Source organism: Schistocerca cancellata, chromosome 3, assembly GCF_023864275.1.
Source record: "Schistocerca cancellata isolate TAMUIC-IGC-003103 chromosome 3, iqSchCanc2.1, whole genome shotgun sequence".
Classification (NCBI taxonomy): domain Eukaryota; kingdom Metazoa; phylum Arthropoda; class Insecta; order Orthoptera; family Acrididae; genus Schistocerca; species Schistocerca cancellata.
In genome coordinates, this window is record NC_064628.1 from 793,311,588 (window position 1) to 793,329,655 (window position 18,068).

The 18,068-nt window shown below is 41.4% G+C and overlaps 1 protein-coding gene across 1 annotated transcript in view; it reads right to left on the reverse strand.

Moving 5' to 3' along the window:
* Nucleotides 1-5,355: 5,355 nt before the first annotated feature.
* Nucleotides 5,356-18,068, reverse strand: part of LOC126175847 (transmembrane protein 184B) — an 89,548-nt gene continuing 76,835 nt past the window's right edge. The window contains exon 10 of the mRNA XM_049922854.1: nucleotides 5,356-5,818. Within this exon, the coding sequence (XP_049778811.1) occupies nucleotides 5,784-5,818 (35 nt within the window). The 3' untranslated portion in view covers nucleotides 5,356-5,783. The remainder of the gene's footprint in view (nucleotides 5,819-18,068) is intronic.

Sequence of the window (18,068 nt, forward strand, 5' to 3'; positions counted from 1 at the left end):
CTTGGTGGATGGAATGTTATCCTTTTTGCACTCAGCTGTTCAAGTTTTACATTTTCAAATTCTCTAACCTTCCTATACAAGTAATAGATATAACATTCTATGCATCAACCTGCTGAATGCACAATACATTTTTACTTCGGAGGACATCCCATTTGGTAGTACCCACGTGGAGGTTCTTCTTGGGAACCATTTATCTCCAGTATACTTTACCTATGCAGATGCCATCATCATTTAACTGTGCAATAGATCTGTATGCCCTCAGGGAATACAATGGCTCTAGTTTCCCGTTGCCTTCAGCACCATCATAGCATGGTCCTATTGGCTAATATTAAAAGGTCAATGCTGTTAACCATCCAACCAGTTCCCTTTCAGATACTGAAAAGGCTGCTGCCCCTGATAAGGAAATATCTGTTAGCCCGGCCTCATAAAGATTCCCGTCGAGTATTGGTGTACCTCCCGTAGGGCTACCTATTTTATTGAGGCACATATGCCATCTCACTGCACCAATCTCCATGGTTTGTGGGGGTGTAACTGTATTATAAATTTCTTTTCACTCACATATATACAGGGTGGTCCATCTGAAGTTTCGGATGAGATTATCTCGAAAACTATACATCTGGTAAAAATAGTGGGTAAGACAAGTTCGTAAGCTCAAAGGGGGACATCAAATGATACTACAAATGACCTCCAGCCCCCGCCCCCTTGGGTGGGGCAACTGTTAAATCTTAAATGGTAACACCCATTTTTTTTATTGCAAATTCGAATTCTCCATGAAAAAGTAATCAAGTTTTGTCTGAAACATTTTTTAAACCATTGACAGATGGCGCTGAAATTGAGAAAAAAGTAAAATTGGGGAAGAACTCTGATTTATTTAGAATGATCCAAGAAAGACGCATCAAATAGATAAAAAATATGCACCTATTCTTTCGTTACGCCAAATTAAGCTATTGTTGTACAAAATGTACTGTATCCTACTTTTAGCGTTACCTAGGAATGACGACATGGACGTAGTAGAATGATGTTCCCATGGGGTGCCTCATTTGTGAGAGTCCCCTTGCCTCCCACAATTTGGGGTGCTTAATTAATGAAATTAGCCACAAAGAAATTGTTCAAAATTATCCCGATTTGCTTCAATGCATAAAGTCAGTCGTCTGCGAAAGTTATCCAAGGTTTTGAGCAGCACATCCTGTGGTATGGCTGTACACAGTCTTTGAATGTGTTGCTCCATATCGTTTCGAGTTGTGGGCTGTCTTTCATAAGCAATATTTTTTAAATAACCCACCAAGAAAAAAATCAGGAGATGTTTGGTGAACGAGGAGGCCACTGAATTGGTCCACCACGTTTTATCCACCGGCCGGGTCCAAAAATTTAAAATGTTGCGCACATTTTTAGCATAATGGGGAGCTGCTGCGTCCTGTTGGAACGCCATTTGTTGCCTAGTTTCTAAATCAACATCTTCCACTGGCTCCAACAAATCATCACAGAGAAGTTGTAAATCCCCCGTTAAAATTTTGGTTAAAAAAATACGGTCCTATTAAGTAACCATTTAAAATTCCACACCAGACCATTAACGGGTCTGTGCGTGTGTGGATTGACAGGGGACCAATAATGACAGTCATGATGATTTAATTTGCCATTGTTTTCGAATGTGGCTTCATCGATGGACATAATATATCTAAAAAAAAAATCATTGTCATCTCTTATCATTTCCAAGGCCCATTGTCAGAAATGCAAGTGTATTTGCATGTTTTTCGGCGTTAATACCTGTTGCAGTGTGATATGTTATGCATGATATTTATGTAAGGGTACGAGCATCATTTTCACTGTATTCGCGATGATGAGGTGGACGGTGCATGTATCCATTTCGAGCTCGTTGAGTGCAATTTTGAATAATGTTTTTGCTTGGATGTCATCTGTTTGGGAAACGAACCGCATACAATTGCGCAGCTGCAGTGTAATTGTTATGGCATTCACCTAAAATTAACATTATATCAACAATCTCTGTAGGAGGATAGTGAGCCATGTTTCTTTAAAGAATAATTTACTTTTGTCAGTTGATGTGTACAGTTCACAATCTGAAAGTGAAGTGACATTCGATCGCATTGCACCGACCTTTATACTGAACCATAGTTCGCAATTTGTCCACGGTAGCACCACAGTCGGGTGAGTAATGCAATTGTGAAGAGATCTCTAATGAGATTTTAATACCATTCCGCCTCCCTCCATCAAAAACTGTGGTGGGTAGGATACATTTTGTAAGAAAATAGCTTAATTTGGCATAATGAAAGTATTGGTGCACATTTTGTATCGATTTGATGCGTCCTTCTTGGATCATTTTAAATAAATTGGAATTCTTCCCCAATTTTAATTTTTCTTGATTTCAGCGCCATCTGTCAGTGGTTTAAAAAAATGTTTCAGACAGAACTTGATTAGTTTTTTATGGAGAATCCGAATCTGCAATAAAAAATGGGAGTTTCCATTTAAGATTTGAAAGTTGCCTCCCGCCCCACCCAAGGGGTCAGGGGGTCACGTGTAGTATCATTTGATGTCCTCATTTGAGCTTACAAACTTGTCTCACCCACTATTTTTACCCGATGTATTGTTTTCAAGATAATCTCATCCAAAACTTCAGATGGACCACCCTCTATATCTTTCAAATTCTCATAAATGTCAGCGTACAATTACATCTGGCTTGTTGGATTGTAGACATGGGGAATGATCAATGAGATAAATTGGCTGATGTGGATGTGGATGTATGTAATAATTTAAGACCAGTTTGAGTGTAAATATCTAAGATTAATTTCCTAACTTCCCCATCATGTCTTATAGACCAAGAACGTAAGATCCTATCATTGATAGTAAAAAAACCTGGTCGACTAATCACATTAAATGACTACAACCTTGGTGTTATTCAAAATATTGTACGTACCAGTACCGAGTTAGGTTTCTTCCTTCCTTACATCCTGCATGCCTCCATAACAGCACAATCAACATAACAAGCACAACCCATTATATCTTACATGATATAGCTACACACTGAGTCCATCATTTACAGGCTGGAGAAGAGCATAACTGTCATTATCATGAGTGTGCCACTACCTTGCAATATGGGAGTCTGAAATGTCCCCAATGTTCTTAATGAATGTGGAACTGAACTGAAAGGCTTTCACACTTACACTTGTAAAAACAATTTCCCTGGAGATAATTACTTCCCATAGCAATGTGCATAAACATTTCTCTGTTCCTTATGTTCAAATAATTTTCTTCAAAATCATTCATACATGTTTTCATATTTATGTTGTAAGTAAGTAACATACAAATGCTTGTAAAAACAATTTCGCTGGAGAGAATTACTTCTCATAGCAATACGCATAAACATTTCTCTGTTCCTTATGTTCAAATAATTTTCTTCAAAATCATTCATACATGTTTTCGTATTTATGTTGTAAGTAACATACAAATACCTGACAAAGCCTCTTACTTGAAGGGTGTTAGTTCTCCCCAGAAATATTATTGAGAAGGAAAAGAATCTACAATTAAACATACTGCTGACAATGAGATCATTAGAGGCTGAGGATGGTACAGAAAATCAGCATGGGGCCTTGTTGCAGGAATTCTTCTGACAATAGCTTCAATTAATTTAGAATATGTTATAGGGGAAAAACAAACCAGGATGCTAAATGGGAATTTGAGCAATGTTGTTACTGAATATAAATCCAGAACTGAATCAGTGACTGGTCTCAAGTAAAGTTGCTGCATGTACCACTAAGGTGCTGTCCCAAAGATATTTCAGACAATGGGAAATTAACCATAACAAAAAGGCAGCTTTTTCTCTTGTCCCCAATCTTCTCTAACTTGAAGCCTAATAGCTGTCTTCTTTCCTTTCTCTCATGCTGCTTCTAACATAGCTCCTGAGGTTGCACACTTTCTACACAAATCATAATTTCTGTATACTATACTTATTATTGGTCAATAATGGAAAAGTCAGGATGTAAATGACTATTGATCACCACTTATCAAATACAGGAATGATTGAGCAGACAGGCTCACAAAAAAGGCAGAAAACTGACTGGCTTTCGTACAAAGTTGTGTGTGTGTGTGTGTGTGTGTGTGTGAGTGTGAGAAGTCTGATGAAGGACTTTCTCCTGAACATTAAGCAATTTTTAATGTCTGCTGATAAGTAACTTCTCCATTTTATCAGTAGTGATTTCTACCCTTTTTCCTCTAATTCCAATTTGTCCTGATGAAACATGGATGTCCAAGTTTGGTGGTTTCCCCATTTATTAAGTAAGTCAATCATGAGCTCTAATTTCATTTTATCTTCTGCATGTTTCAGACTATCTACCTTTGTGCTTCATGAAAACAGGAGAGAGAGAGAGAGAGAGAGAGAGAGAGAGAGAGAGAGAGAGAGAGAGAGAGAATATTGACAATTACTGATTTAATGCAAATGCAAAGATTAAATAGCATTCAATTAGAACAATCTTCACAAAATTGAGGTTCTTAAGTATATGCTAATTTATTCAAAAAAATGCAAAAAATTACATACAACTACCTACCTATCTACAAAAGAGAGACAAAAAGGAGAGACAGGAACAAAGATAAAGAGTGAAGATACACTTAATGATGATAAAATCACAGTGGAGTAAACACACATGTACACATTCCCTTTCATAAGTAACATCCTAATCTTGTGCCTTTAGAGCTAAATTGTTCTTCTTGAACAGATGATAAAGAGGCACATGTATGTGTTAAATACAAAAGTATGCTATTTGCTCAAAAGACAGATGCAAGTTAACAGCAAATACACTCTCTACCTCTATGTCACTCTTGATACACATGTGTGGGAAAGAATTGCATTTCGTGTGCCATTTTCTCACTTTTTACCCGTCTTTCTTTTTTCTTCTGCTAATGAGCCAAGAAGAAACATGTCGCTCCAAAGGTCTCAGACATGTCTGCTTCTCAGTCTGTTCATCAACTAAATACAATTTTCATTGTAACCACTTTAATCTTTTTTGTGCTTTTCTTCCTTGTAATATTATCTACATATGAACAAACATATTTACAATATATTTTTACAATAAAGACAATTTGTACAAAAGTTTGTGATGGCAGTTATGGCAAATTGATATTTGTTTACAAAAGGCGGGGAAAGGAACTAAGAATAAAGAAATGCAAAAAACAACAAAAAATTAAAGGATGTTAACTGTAACTATTTTCCACAAAATTTATGGACGTATGAATGAAATCCACACATTTGCTACTAGCATTTTTTTAAAATAAATATTTCTGACAAAGAAAACCTCAAATAATAGGAACCCCATGATAATGTCACAAAGTATAATAAAAAACTTTCCATTTCCTTGTGTTAGCATAATAAATTTGTCGATTATGGGAAGGACAATGTTTTATATTTCTTTTAACAACAATCAGCTATATTATGGTCACTAATACTATGCCATGGACAACACTTTCAACATGCAGAACAACATTAAAACTACCCAGAGAGTATAAAAATAATACTTTGAATAGAGTTGCTGTGTACAGGTCAGCGCAGATAGATTTTTACAAACAAGCAGCATATATTACTAGCATAAGGTTAAGAACAAGCAATGAAATTAATCACAGTGGGTAAAAATAAATCAGAAAGCCTTGTACAAAGTAGGTTTCTTTCCATGCTATGTTTACAGTCCAGAAAATGCATGCAAGCAGTGACATGCAGATCTTCATGAAGCAGGCGTTGGCAGACCACAAAGAATGCTTAGTGAAGTTCAGATAAAACTGGCTCAAAGTTTCTCATATGGCTGACTTGAAACAACTTCTGAAAAAACAAAAATCAGAAGAAAAACATGATGGTTAAGAACACCACAAATTGTAAGTTGTAAAAGAATGTTAAGTCATGGTCTTGTACAAGAAGTTCAGACTCAAATTAACTGTTTATCATATTAGATCAACAAACAATGAAACCATGAAGCCATGAAGCCATCTATAAAAATGATGTAGTACAGCACATAATATTGGTAAAGAACTGTTTGGTGTATCCGTTACATAAATTAATAAACTTGTTGAATGACGACATCCTCCTCTCCTTCCAAGATATTAAGTCTCTACTATTTTCACCAGTATTTGATATAATGGCTGGATCATCATTTCAAACTGTCGATTAGACACAGCAATCTGTTTAGTTCTTGTATTTTTGCAGTTATCTGGTGAACATGCGTACACATTTCAATTTCAAAAGAATGAAATAACGAAATGCAAAAGTTAAAAGACTACTTCTTGGCTCTACAATCCACCATCTATCTGTTTCTTCAAACAGTTTTTGAAATGAATCACAAAACTGAATATCAATGAAACACACACACACACACACACACACACACACACACACAGTGGGAGGAATACATTAACAATGGAACGAGAGCGCTGATTAATCAAATTAATCATCCACTGCAGAAGAGGGAGTAGACTATGTGATCAAAAGTATCCGGACATCCCCAAAAACGTACATGTACATTTTTCATAGTAGGTGCATTGTGCTGCCACCTACTGTCAGGTACTCCATATCAGCGACCTCAGTAGTCATTAGATAACGTGAGAGAGCAAAATGGTGGGCTCTGTGGAACTCACTGGACTTCGAACGTGCTCAGGTGATTAGGTGTCACTTGTGTCATACGTCTGTATGCAAGATTTCCTCACTCCTAAACATCCCTAGATCCACTGTTTCCAATGTTATGGTGAAGTGGAAATGTAAACGGACACACACAGCACAAAAGTGTGCAAGCTGACCTCATCTGTTGACTGAAAGAGACCGTCGACATCTATCCAGACCATCACACAGGAATTCCAAACTGCATCAGGACCCACTGTAAGTACTATGACAATTAGGCGGGAGGTGAGAAAACTTTGATTTCATGATCGAGTGGCTGCTCATAAGCCACACATCATGCCAGTAAATGCCAAATGGTGCCTCGATTGGTGTAAGGAGCTTAAACATTGGACAATTGAACAGAGAGAAAACATGGTGTGGAGAGACTAATCATGGTACACAATGTGGCAGGGTGTGGGTATGGTGAATGCCTGGTGAACGTCATCTGCCAGCGGATGTAGTGCCAACAGTGAAATTCGGAGGCGGTGGTGTTATGGTGTGGTCATGTTTTTCATGGAGGGGGCTTGTACCCCTTGTTGTTTTGCGTGGCACTATCACTGCACAGGCCTACACTGAGATTTTAAGCACCTTCTTGCTTCCCACTGTTGAAGAGCAATTCAGGGATGGTGACTGCATCTTTCTACATGATGGAGCACCTGTTCATAAAGCATGGCCTATGGCAGAGTGGTTACATGACAATAACATCCCTGTGATGGACTGGCCTGCAGAGAGTCCTGACCTGAATCCTGCAGAACTCTTTTGGGTTGGTTGGTTGGTTGATTGGGGTTGAAGAGTCCAAACAGCAAGATCATCAGTCCCTTGTTTCAAAGGTGGTCCATTCGGATGGATTTACATCTCAGAAGAGTCATAACGATAAAAGGTAAGAGGCTACATAGAGTGGTGGTGGTAGTAGTAGTAGTAGTAGTAGTAGTAGTAGTAATAATAATAACATAAAACTGCAGTAGTGTTGTCAACAGTGAAAACAAAAGGAGGGAAGTCAGCAAGTGGGCTACCCCAAAGATATGCTAGAAGCAGGAAATATCCCACCTCTGATGCAGTACAGGCAAGACCACCTGCTATTCAAAAGTGTTCAACCGCTAGAAAGTAAAAGGGCATATTGGAAAATGAGACTAACCAAATCTAAAAAGCAATAAAAACAGAATAAAAGGGGAGAAAAGAGGATCTTGGCCAGGGAGGAGAGTCAGGAATCTCCAAATACAGCTTATAGTGGGAGACACCCCAACCATCACCTCCCTGCCCCTACTCCAGAGGGAGATTGAAAATCTTAAAACTGAAAATAAAAACCACTTTCACAGAGGAAACTGAGAACCAGTTCAACCATCTGGGAATCGTCTGCCAATATTAAAGGTAAAGTGTGGGGAAGTCTGTACTTAGTACACAGAGCAAAAAGAAGGGGACATTCAACCAAAATGTGGGCTACCGACTAGAAGGCTCCACAACCTCAAAGTGCGGATGGCTCATTATGCAAAAGAAAACTATGAGTCAGCCTGGTATGGACGATGTGGAGTCGACACAGGATGGTTGAGACCTTTCAGGAAAGGTGGAAGGAAGAATGCCACGGGACAAGTGTCATCTTAGGCGCACGAAGTTTATTAGACAGGGTGGTAACCTCCCAAGAGTTGGCCCACGATTGTGTGAAGTGGGATTTGACACAAAGCTGTAAATCCGCTGCAGGAGGGTTTACAGAGAAAGGGGGGGGGGGGGGGGGGGTAAGTGACTGCTCCCCCAGCCAAAAGATCAGCAAACTCATTACTTGGGATACCCACATGGCCAGGGGCCCAAAGGAAGTCAATGGAACAAGCAGCATGGTGAAGATAAGCAAGATAGTCATGGATGGCCGAGACCAAGGGATGGCGGGAAAAACACCGTTCAATAGCCTGAAGGCCACTCATTCAGTCCGTACATAACAAAACGCGGTTGAGTTGGGACTGTTTAATAAAGGTAAGGGCCTGGGAAACTGTAATCAATTCCGCAGAATAAAAACCCCACATGCAGTTGGCAGGAGATTATTTTCCATGCCAACAGAGGATGTGAAGGCATATCCCACATGATCAGCAGATTTAGAGCCATCGGTGTAAAAAAACAGCATCCCAAAACTCCCAAAAAATTTGGTGGAAAAAAACAACAGAACACCGTCAGGTGAACGGAATCTTTCGGACCTCACAGGAGATCCATCCAAATCTGGGGCTGCGTAACTAATGAAGGGGGGGGGGGGGGGGGGGGGGGGGGGACGACACCTTGGAGACAGGACAAAGAAGGAAGCTGAAAATCACAGCAAAGAGACACAAGGTGGAGCCCAACTGATAAACCTGCCCGAGGGCAGGAATCAAGTGGGCGATGTCCTTGCTCTGGGAACAGGATACAATAAGAAGGATGAGTGGGAGAGGAATGGACAGCGATTGCATAAGAAACCAGAAGCTGAGACCACTGAACAGAAAAGGGGGGGGGGGGGGATCCCAGCTTCAACCAGGAGACTATCAACAGGGCTAGTAGGGAAGGCACCGGTGGCCAAACGGATACCACAATGGTGGACCGGATCCAGGAGGCGCAGTGTGGAAGAAGCAGCCGAACCATAAACTTGACAACTATAGTCCAAGCAAGACAGCACTAAAGCCCGATAAAGGCAGAGAAAAGTGGAATGATCCACACCACTAGAGGTGTGGGCAAGATAGCAAAGGACATTAAGTTTATGGAAACATCCTATCTTCAGAAGTCTGATATGAGGCAGCCAAGTGAGCTTGTCGAAAAGAAGACCCAGGAAACGAAACTGTGGGACCACAGGTAATCGTTGTGCATCGAGGTAGAGCTCTGGATCGGGGTGGACCATAGTACGGTGACAGAAGTGGACCACCCGAGATTTTAAAGGAGAGAATTGAAACCCGTGTGAGAGGGTCCATGCAAAGGTACAATGTATAGCACCCTGGAGCTGCCGCTCTGCAGAGGCCATCAAAGAGGAACTAACCCAAATGCAGAAATCATCCACATACACAGCAGGGGTGACCAAAGGACCGATGGAGGCGTCAAGTCCATCTATAGCAAAGAGGAAAAGAAGTACACTCAATATGGAACCCTGTGGGATGCCATTCTCCTGGGTCCATGGAGAACTAAAAACAGTACCAACCCAAAACTTGAACGACCGATGGAACAGAAAAGGACAGATAAAAATTGGGAGTGGGCCCCGAAGACCCACTCATGAAGTGTAAGTCAGATATGATGGCGCCAAGCCATGTCATAGGCCTTGTGAAGGTCAAAAAATACTGCCGAACTGCGGATTCCAAGTGAAGTAAATGATCAGATTGATCGGAGACCATCTCTCTTGGAAGCCAAACAGGTAAGGGGACAATAGACCCCGAGATTCGAGGACCCAACTGAGCCGATGGGCTACCATCCTTTCTAGTAACTTGCAAACAACATTTGTCAGACTAATTGGCCGATAGCTATCGACAAACGGGGGGGTTCTTACCAGGCTTAAGAACGAGAACCATGATGCTATCCCTCCATTGAAAAGGTAAGTCACCCTGGAGCCAAATACAGTTAAGCCCCCGGAGAAGATGTTGTCATGTGGAGCACTGAGATGTTGAAGCAATTGGTTATGAATGGAGTCTGGGCCAGGGGCTGTATCATGAGAAGAAGAAAGTGCAGAAAGAAGTTGCCATTCTGACTGACAAGGGTAAAACATAAGACCAAAGCTTCAGCCCACTGTTTCTGGTGAAGGAAAGCAGCCAGATAGGAGGCTGATGCTGATGCTGTTGCAAAATGGGTCGCAAGATGTTCCGTGAGAATCAATGGGTCTGTGCAAAGGCCATCTGGGAGGGCCAGGCCTGAGAGGGTAGAATGCCGATGCAACCTTGGAGAGAGTGAAGTGTAGCCCATACCCGCAACATAGGGACAGTAGAACCGAGGGAAGAAACAAAGCGTTACCAACACACCTGTTTGCTCCGTTTGGTCAAGTAACGGGCTTTGGTGCAGAGGTGTTTAAAGGTAATAAGATTGGCAGTGGATGGGTGCCTCTTAAGGTGTTGCAAAGCTTGACAGCTGGCCATACTCCACCACAAGACTTGCCGGTGGTGAAATGGTCCAGATGAGCGTGGGATAGCAAGGCTAGCAGAGCGAACAATCGCATCAGACACATCACGTAGGACCTCATCAATACAACCCGACAAAGAGGGAGAAAAAACGACCTGTGCAGTATATAGAGGCCAATGGGTGCATTGGAAAGACCAACGAGGTAACCTGTCCATCGGGGAGCGGAAAGGGAGTGGGAAGGGAGCGAGAGAATCAACAGGAGGTGGTCACTATTGCAAAGGTCATCGTGTGGTGACCAGTGTAATGAAGGAAGGAGGGAAGGAGAAGAAAGAGAAAGATCAATGACAGAAAAGGTACCATGACCGGCACTGAAATGGGTAGGGGACCCATCATTAAGAAGGCACAAGTTGTGGTTTGCAAGAAACTGGTCTATGAGAAAACCCCAACAGATGGAAATGCACTGCCCCACAAGAGATTATGAGCATTACAATCCCTGAGAAGGAGGAAGGGAGGAGGAAGTTTCTGAAGAAGGGCAGCAGGTGTAAGAGTACTGTCAGGAGGGAGATAAAGATTGCAAACTGTGACCCCAGAGTCCAGGTGGACCCTAACAGCAATCGCTTCCAATGTAGTTAGAAGCGGAATCCATGTTCTAGCAACATCTGTACGGGCCAACATACAAACACCACCAGAGGCCTGCACGGGGCCAACCCGAGGAGGGCTGTGCTGCAAAAGGGAGCCAGCTACAGCAAGATCTGGAACAGAGAGAGAGAGAGAGAGAGAGAGAGAGAGAGAGAGAGAGAGAGAGAGAGAGAGAGAGAGCGGGCGACCTGGGGGCCCACAGATCGTGGTTCTTGTGGTCATCGTGTGGCAGCAGACCTTTGGCCTGGAAGGTGCCAGTAAGGGGAGGTCCCGGGAGGGGCGCCCTTGACCGGCAGACACTGAAGAAGTGGGACACTTCTCTGGCTAGGGAGGGGGAGCGGCACCTGGAGGGGAGGTTGTGGGAACCGCAGGGGCGGGGGAGAGGAGAGGGGTTCAGGACTGGGGTAAGGAAGGGGGAGGAAGGGATGAACATGTAACTAAAGCATAGCTAGACATCATTGACACAAGATGAAGATGTGCATACTTTTTACGAGCCTCAGTTTAGGTTAAAAACTATCAAGGGACTTATACTCCTGTAGCTTCTTTTCCTTCTTATAAGCTGGGCAATCTGGTGAATGTGGAGAATGACTGCCATGACAATTAAAACACACAGGAGGGGGACACAGGAACTCCCCTCATGGAGTGGACGTCCACAGTCACCACAGAAAGGGGTCAGTGAACAGTGGGAAGATGTGTCCAAAATGCAAACACTTAAAACATCTCCTAGGTGGTGGAATGTACGGCTTCACGTCACATCGATAAACCATAACCTCGAATCTCTCAGAGAGGGATATCCCTTTTAAAGGCCAGGATAAAGGCACCTTTGGGCCCTTCTGAACACGCCGAACAAAGTGAACACCCTGCTGTCCTAGATCGTCCCTAAGTTCCTCATCAGTTTGAAGAATGAGGTCCCTGTGAAAAATTACACCGTGAACCATAATCAAAGACTGATGGGGGGTAATCGACACAGGAATTGTGCCAAGATGGTCACAGGCATGAAGAACCGCAAACTGGGCAGCTGAAGCAGTTTTGATCAACAACGAACCCGACCGCATCTTGTTCAGAGAGTCCATTTCACCAAACTTGTCTTCAATGTGTCCCACAAAAAATAAAGGTTTGGTATTGGTGAAAGTATCCCCATCAGTCCTGGTGCAAACCAGATAGCGGGGAAACGGTTTCGCGCCTAGCCAACAAGTCTGACCTTCCTTCCACTCTGCAGCCATGGAAGGGAAGGCCGAAGGGGCAGAAGAAGCAGCACTAAAAGAATCAGTTCCATTCAAAGAGACGGCCGTAGAAGAACGACAAGAGTTCTGGACCCACATGCCTTTCATTTCATGTGCATAGTGTCCGCCCTGATACCACCCACTCCAATCAGGGGCTCTCCCCACGGGTGCCACCCAGCCACACCAAGGGCTGTCTGGCACGTAGGCCATTGCCGGGAGTTCTGATGCTCCAGGATGACATGCAACCACTCCTAGGCTTACATGAGGAGATTACAGCTCAGGTATCAGAAGGGTGATCCCTGTGTTTTCAGGGGGCTCAACCAAAAGGGTACATAGTGACCCCACCACATGGGCTAGCTACTGTGCTGGCTATGTAGCCTAGCATCAGACAACAACATGAAGGAAAAGATGGAAGGAACTAGGAGGGCACATGCTGGAGACACTAGGCAAGGTGCTCTTCCCCAAATGCCTCACACTACGGAACAGGAATTTAGTAATGGAGGTCAAACCCCAGAGGGGGACCAGAAGATGCCAAACGGATGAGGTAATTACTCAACAAAACCAAATCGCAAAGCCAACATAAACAAGGACACCAAGAGAGGGAGAGGAGAGGGCGGAGGGGAAGGAGCAAGGACAGGAAAGGAGGGGAAGGGAAAGGAAAAGTATCCCATGAAAGAAGGAAGGTTGCAATAGCTCAGGGCCCCATGCTCACCACATATGTACTCATGAAAGGACTGAGAGCCCCCTGGGGGGGAAGACTTTTGAGATGTTTTGGAACACAGACTTCGTGCCAGGCCTCATCAATCGACATCAATACCTGTGCTCAGAGCAGCACGCTGTGAAGAATGGGCTGCCATTCCCCAAGGAACCTTCCAGCACCTGATTGAACGTATGCCTGAGAATGGAAGCTGTCATCAAGGCTAAGGGTGAGCCAACACCATTTTGAATTCCAGCATTACCGATGGAGGGCGCCTTGAACTTGTAAGTCATTCTCAGCCAGGCGATACTTTTGATCACATAGAGTATGTTGATTGGTTACAGAACAATAACAATATGCAATGCTGACACAATGAACAGTGGGCCATGCAAACTGTGCATTGCTCTTGAGATGAAAGCAGGCAACAAAACCAAACTCATTCAAGATGTGGAGGACACACTGCTAGCAGCTACTGAATGCAGTGGGTGCAACTTGCTGCAAACTGTAGCTCATGTCAACACAAATTATGCCTTCTGCCTGGATTCAGAGGCCATCCTCTCAGTTCCCCCAGACACTGAATTGGTGAAGACTGCTAGTGGAATGGAAACATGGCTTGTAATTTGCAACACCAAGCACGGTACTGTGGTTCGAAGCCAAGTGGAATACTTAAACCATCTTTAGATATGGATCTGTCGGTATCCATTACTCGAGCGAAAATTTTAAGCCTGCATTTATTAGTACAGGTAACACTACATCCCACATTACTTTTTAAGAATAACACCTTCAAAGGCCTAATGGTTTACATGTACTGTTCAGAGACAGAAGTAAATCAGCCACAATAAGTATAGATATGAACACTATGTCAGTTAACTATTTTCAAGAAAGAAAGCACCTGACTACACTATGTTTCTTACTTTCCCTGAGAGCTGAGGTAGGGGCTGGGGGAGTGGGGGGGGGGGGGGGGCGGCAGCTTGCCCCTGGGTATGGTCAGCCTTGGCTGGAAGACTTATATGATTAAATTATGTGCCACGGGCATGGGCCCTTCCTGAGTCTCTTACTTGAAAATTATGTCAAGTGATTTTATGGTGACAAATACACTGTAACTTTTTGCTTCAGTTGATGTAGATGATGAATCAGTGCTCATAGGGCACCAATGACTATAAATTTAAAAAAGAATGTTCAGAGTTTTACAAATACTTATGATGATGAAAGTCATGAAGGATGTGTAAAGACTCGCCGTGGTTCAGTAACCATGCTATGAAGCTATGAAGTTGCTATGAAAGGAGAGAGAGAATCATAGATTCAAAGTCAGTCTTCTTAACAAACCAAGGATAAAAGAATCCTAAATGCAATGTAAAAAAAAAACAAAAACCTTAGGCCAAAACACTTAATCCAAATTCCTGAAATTTTTTTACTGTGGAAGATCATAATAGCACTTTTTCTTTCAATTGTTAAATGAATAACAAAAGACAAAAATTGAGGTAAGTGATCATGGAATAGAAAATCAACTAAAACCTGTTACTAAGCCTTATACTATACCTTTATCTTGTTTATTGTTTTGAATTTATTTCATATCAAAAATGTTTCTCTCCCTCCCACCCCTCCCAAATGCTGCTGTTTTCATTCTCTGCTCTCCTTGAATCATAGCCCACACACATTTCCAGACATTTGGGCACAACATAACACTTGTTTTAGTAGTTTCAAATAATTAATCTGGAGCATAATGTTAGAATGTCTATGAGTCTGCTTGCAAATGATGTTCTTGTAAGTAGAGGAGTCAAAATGCTGAAAAATTTAGTCATATGTGAGAAGTCCTGCTGAGGATTTAGCATAGTGCAGGGACAGTTAGTTGACCATCATCACAAACAAGTCTAACACACTGCACATAAATAGACAGAAAGACCTGTTATTGTTCAATTACATAAATGGTGATCAATCGTTAAACCAGTAACAATGATAACTTAACTAGCAGTGTGCTTTGGAGCAACCAAAACTGGAATTAAAACAAATCAATTGTAGAAAAAGCAGATCCACTAGAAGAATCTTTAGGAAATTTAAGTCATTCACAGAAGAAAGAGCTTACAAAACCTTTGTTTGTCTCGGTATTGCTCATCAATCTGTGACCCTTACCAGCTAGACCCAAAGGAGGAGATAGAGAATATAATAAGAACTGCAACATATGAGGTGTGATCAAAAAATAACAGGACTTATAATAATTTCACAGGCTTTATACATCTGATTTTCAAAATTATTTTCTCTTGTTGGTACACATGTTCCTGATGTATGTTTGCATTTTCAGTTGTTTTGAATATCTGACAGTGGAAAAGGTTATATGCATTTCTGAGTGGTCGGCAAATATTTTCTTTTGAAACAGATGGATCAAAGAATTTGCATTAAATTTTACTTCAGAAATGGAACAAAGTGCAGTTCTGCATCTGAAATGCTGACTGTGGCTTCTGGCGAATCTACTAGGAGAAAGATATGAGTTTACGACTAGTTTAAACATTTCAAAAGGGTCGAGAAGGTATTGAAGATGATGACCACCCTGCACACCCTGGCACATTAATTACTGATGACAATGTTGAAGTAGTAAAGGTCTGGAAAAATCGCTGAGTAACCATCAGGGAGGTTGGTGATGATGTCGGCGTATACTGTGGCTCACATCAAGCAAATTTTTCAGATGTTTTGAGCATTAAATGTGTAGCAGCAAAGTTTGTTCAGAAACTGTTAAATTTCAATCAAAAACGGCATTACATAGACCTCACTCAGGAATTGCTGAATGAAGTCGACAGTGATCCAGAACTTCTAAAGAACATTATAACATGTGAAGTAACATGGGTATATAGGTATGATGTTGAACCCTATGCCCAATTGTCCCAACGGAAACTGCCTGAAGGGTCTTGGGGAAACAAAAAATTCAACAAATTCAATCACACATGAAAATTCTTCTCACTATTTTCTTTGATTAAAATCGCACAGTGCACCATAAGTTCCTGCCTCATAGTCATACAGTGAACAAGGAATACTACCTGGAAATTATGTGCTGTTTGCGTGAAGCAATCTGAAGTAAACGACCAGAAGTGCAGCAAAACCAGTCATGGAAATTACATCACTATAATGCTCCCGCTCAACTCAATGCCTGTTTGTGATTTTTTGGCAAAAAAACAAAACTGCTATGTTGCATCAGCCATCACATTCACTCGACATGGCCCCCTGCAACTTCTTACTATTCGTGAGTGGAAGAGAACCATGACAGGACATCGTTTTGCCAACGTTGGTGATTTAAAAACAGAACTGCTGAAGTAGCTGAATACCATAATGAAAAATCTGTGTAAGAACTGCTTCCAAGACTGGAAAAAGCACTGACACAGATGTGTTATTTCTGAGGGGAATTGTTTTGAAGAGGACAAATTAGTTGTTGATAAAACAGATTCTATAAGAAAAAAAATCCTGTTGCTTTTTGATCATAACTCATATTTTACCATAGATGTATTTTGTGAGTGCAAGAGCTTTATGGAGATGCTCCTCAAATTCCTATGGCAAGTGCTAAAAGAGAAGTTGTTCATCACAAGGAGGTTTACTGTTAAATTTCTGCAAGCTGACTTCCCAATGAACCACATATGACATATATTTTATTGCTCACTATATATATCTCATAAATTGACTTTGAAGGAGAAATTTGAGATCATATGGAGGATTATTCTTAGTAATTTTTGCGATCAATTTGAATGGAATAAGATAGGAGGAAATGACAGTGGTATTCGAAGGTACGCTCCATCACAAATACCATAAAAAGTGGATTGTTGAGTGCAATTTTAGATTAGTCTAATACAGTGTAGAAAACATTCTAAAAACCATATCCAAACCAGAAAATTAATATGGTCTGTGCAATATTTTCAACTCGACATGACACTCACTCATAGCCTGGTACTTAAAGTACTACACTAAATCACAGGCAAAGAAATTAAACATAAAAAATCTTATCAAAAGGTGAAAACCTATTATGAATGCACAATTTCTGAGTTCAGGAAGGCAATAAATAACAAATGAGTGCTAAAAATATGGTGTAGGACATCAAGGCAGCAACCAATAATAGAACAATACGAAAAAGAAAATTGGCCAGCTTAGAGTAGAACTTGCACACTGAGGGTCCCGTAAAAACTTAATTATGTATGCAGACAGTTGATCTATACCAGGATTTGATGACACTGGCAGTTTTGACCTGTTACTGACATTGATATTAGCAAAATATTTTTCCCTGGGATTCCAAGACTTACGAGAAAGTTTTAGTTTCTCAAGTTTGAAGTAGGATAACAAATGACAAAAGAAATATTTTTTCATGTGATATAATTACTAGTTAACAATTCCAGATTTTTCCATTTACCCGTTAAGTGAAACCCTGCTTCTTACCAAATTTCATGATTCTAGATCAACAGGAAGTACCCTACATTGACATCTATACTATGCAAACCACTGTGAATTGCATGACAGAGGGTATATCCCATTGTATCAGTTATTAGGGTTCCTTCCTGTTCCAGTCATGTACAAAGCGTGTGAAGAATGTTTATTTCAATGCCTCTGTGCATGCTGTAATTCTTCTAATCTTGTCTTCATGATCACTATGTGAACAATACATAGTGGGTTGTAGCATATTCCTAGAGTCATCATTCAAAGCATTCCTAGAGTCAGCAGGTTCTCGATACTTTATTCCTATTTGGTACTGCTCCCACACATATGAGCAACATTCTAAAACCAGTCACATGAGTGACTTGTAATCAATCTCCTCTGTAAATTGGTTCCACTTCCCCAGTATTCT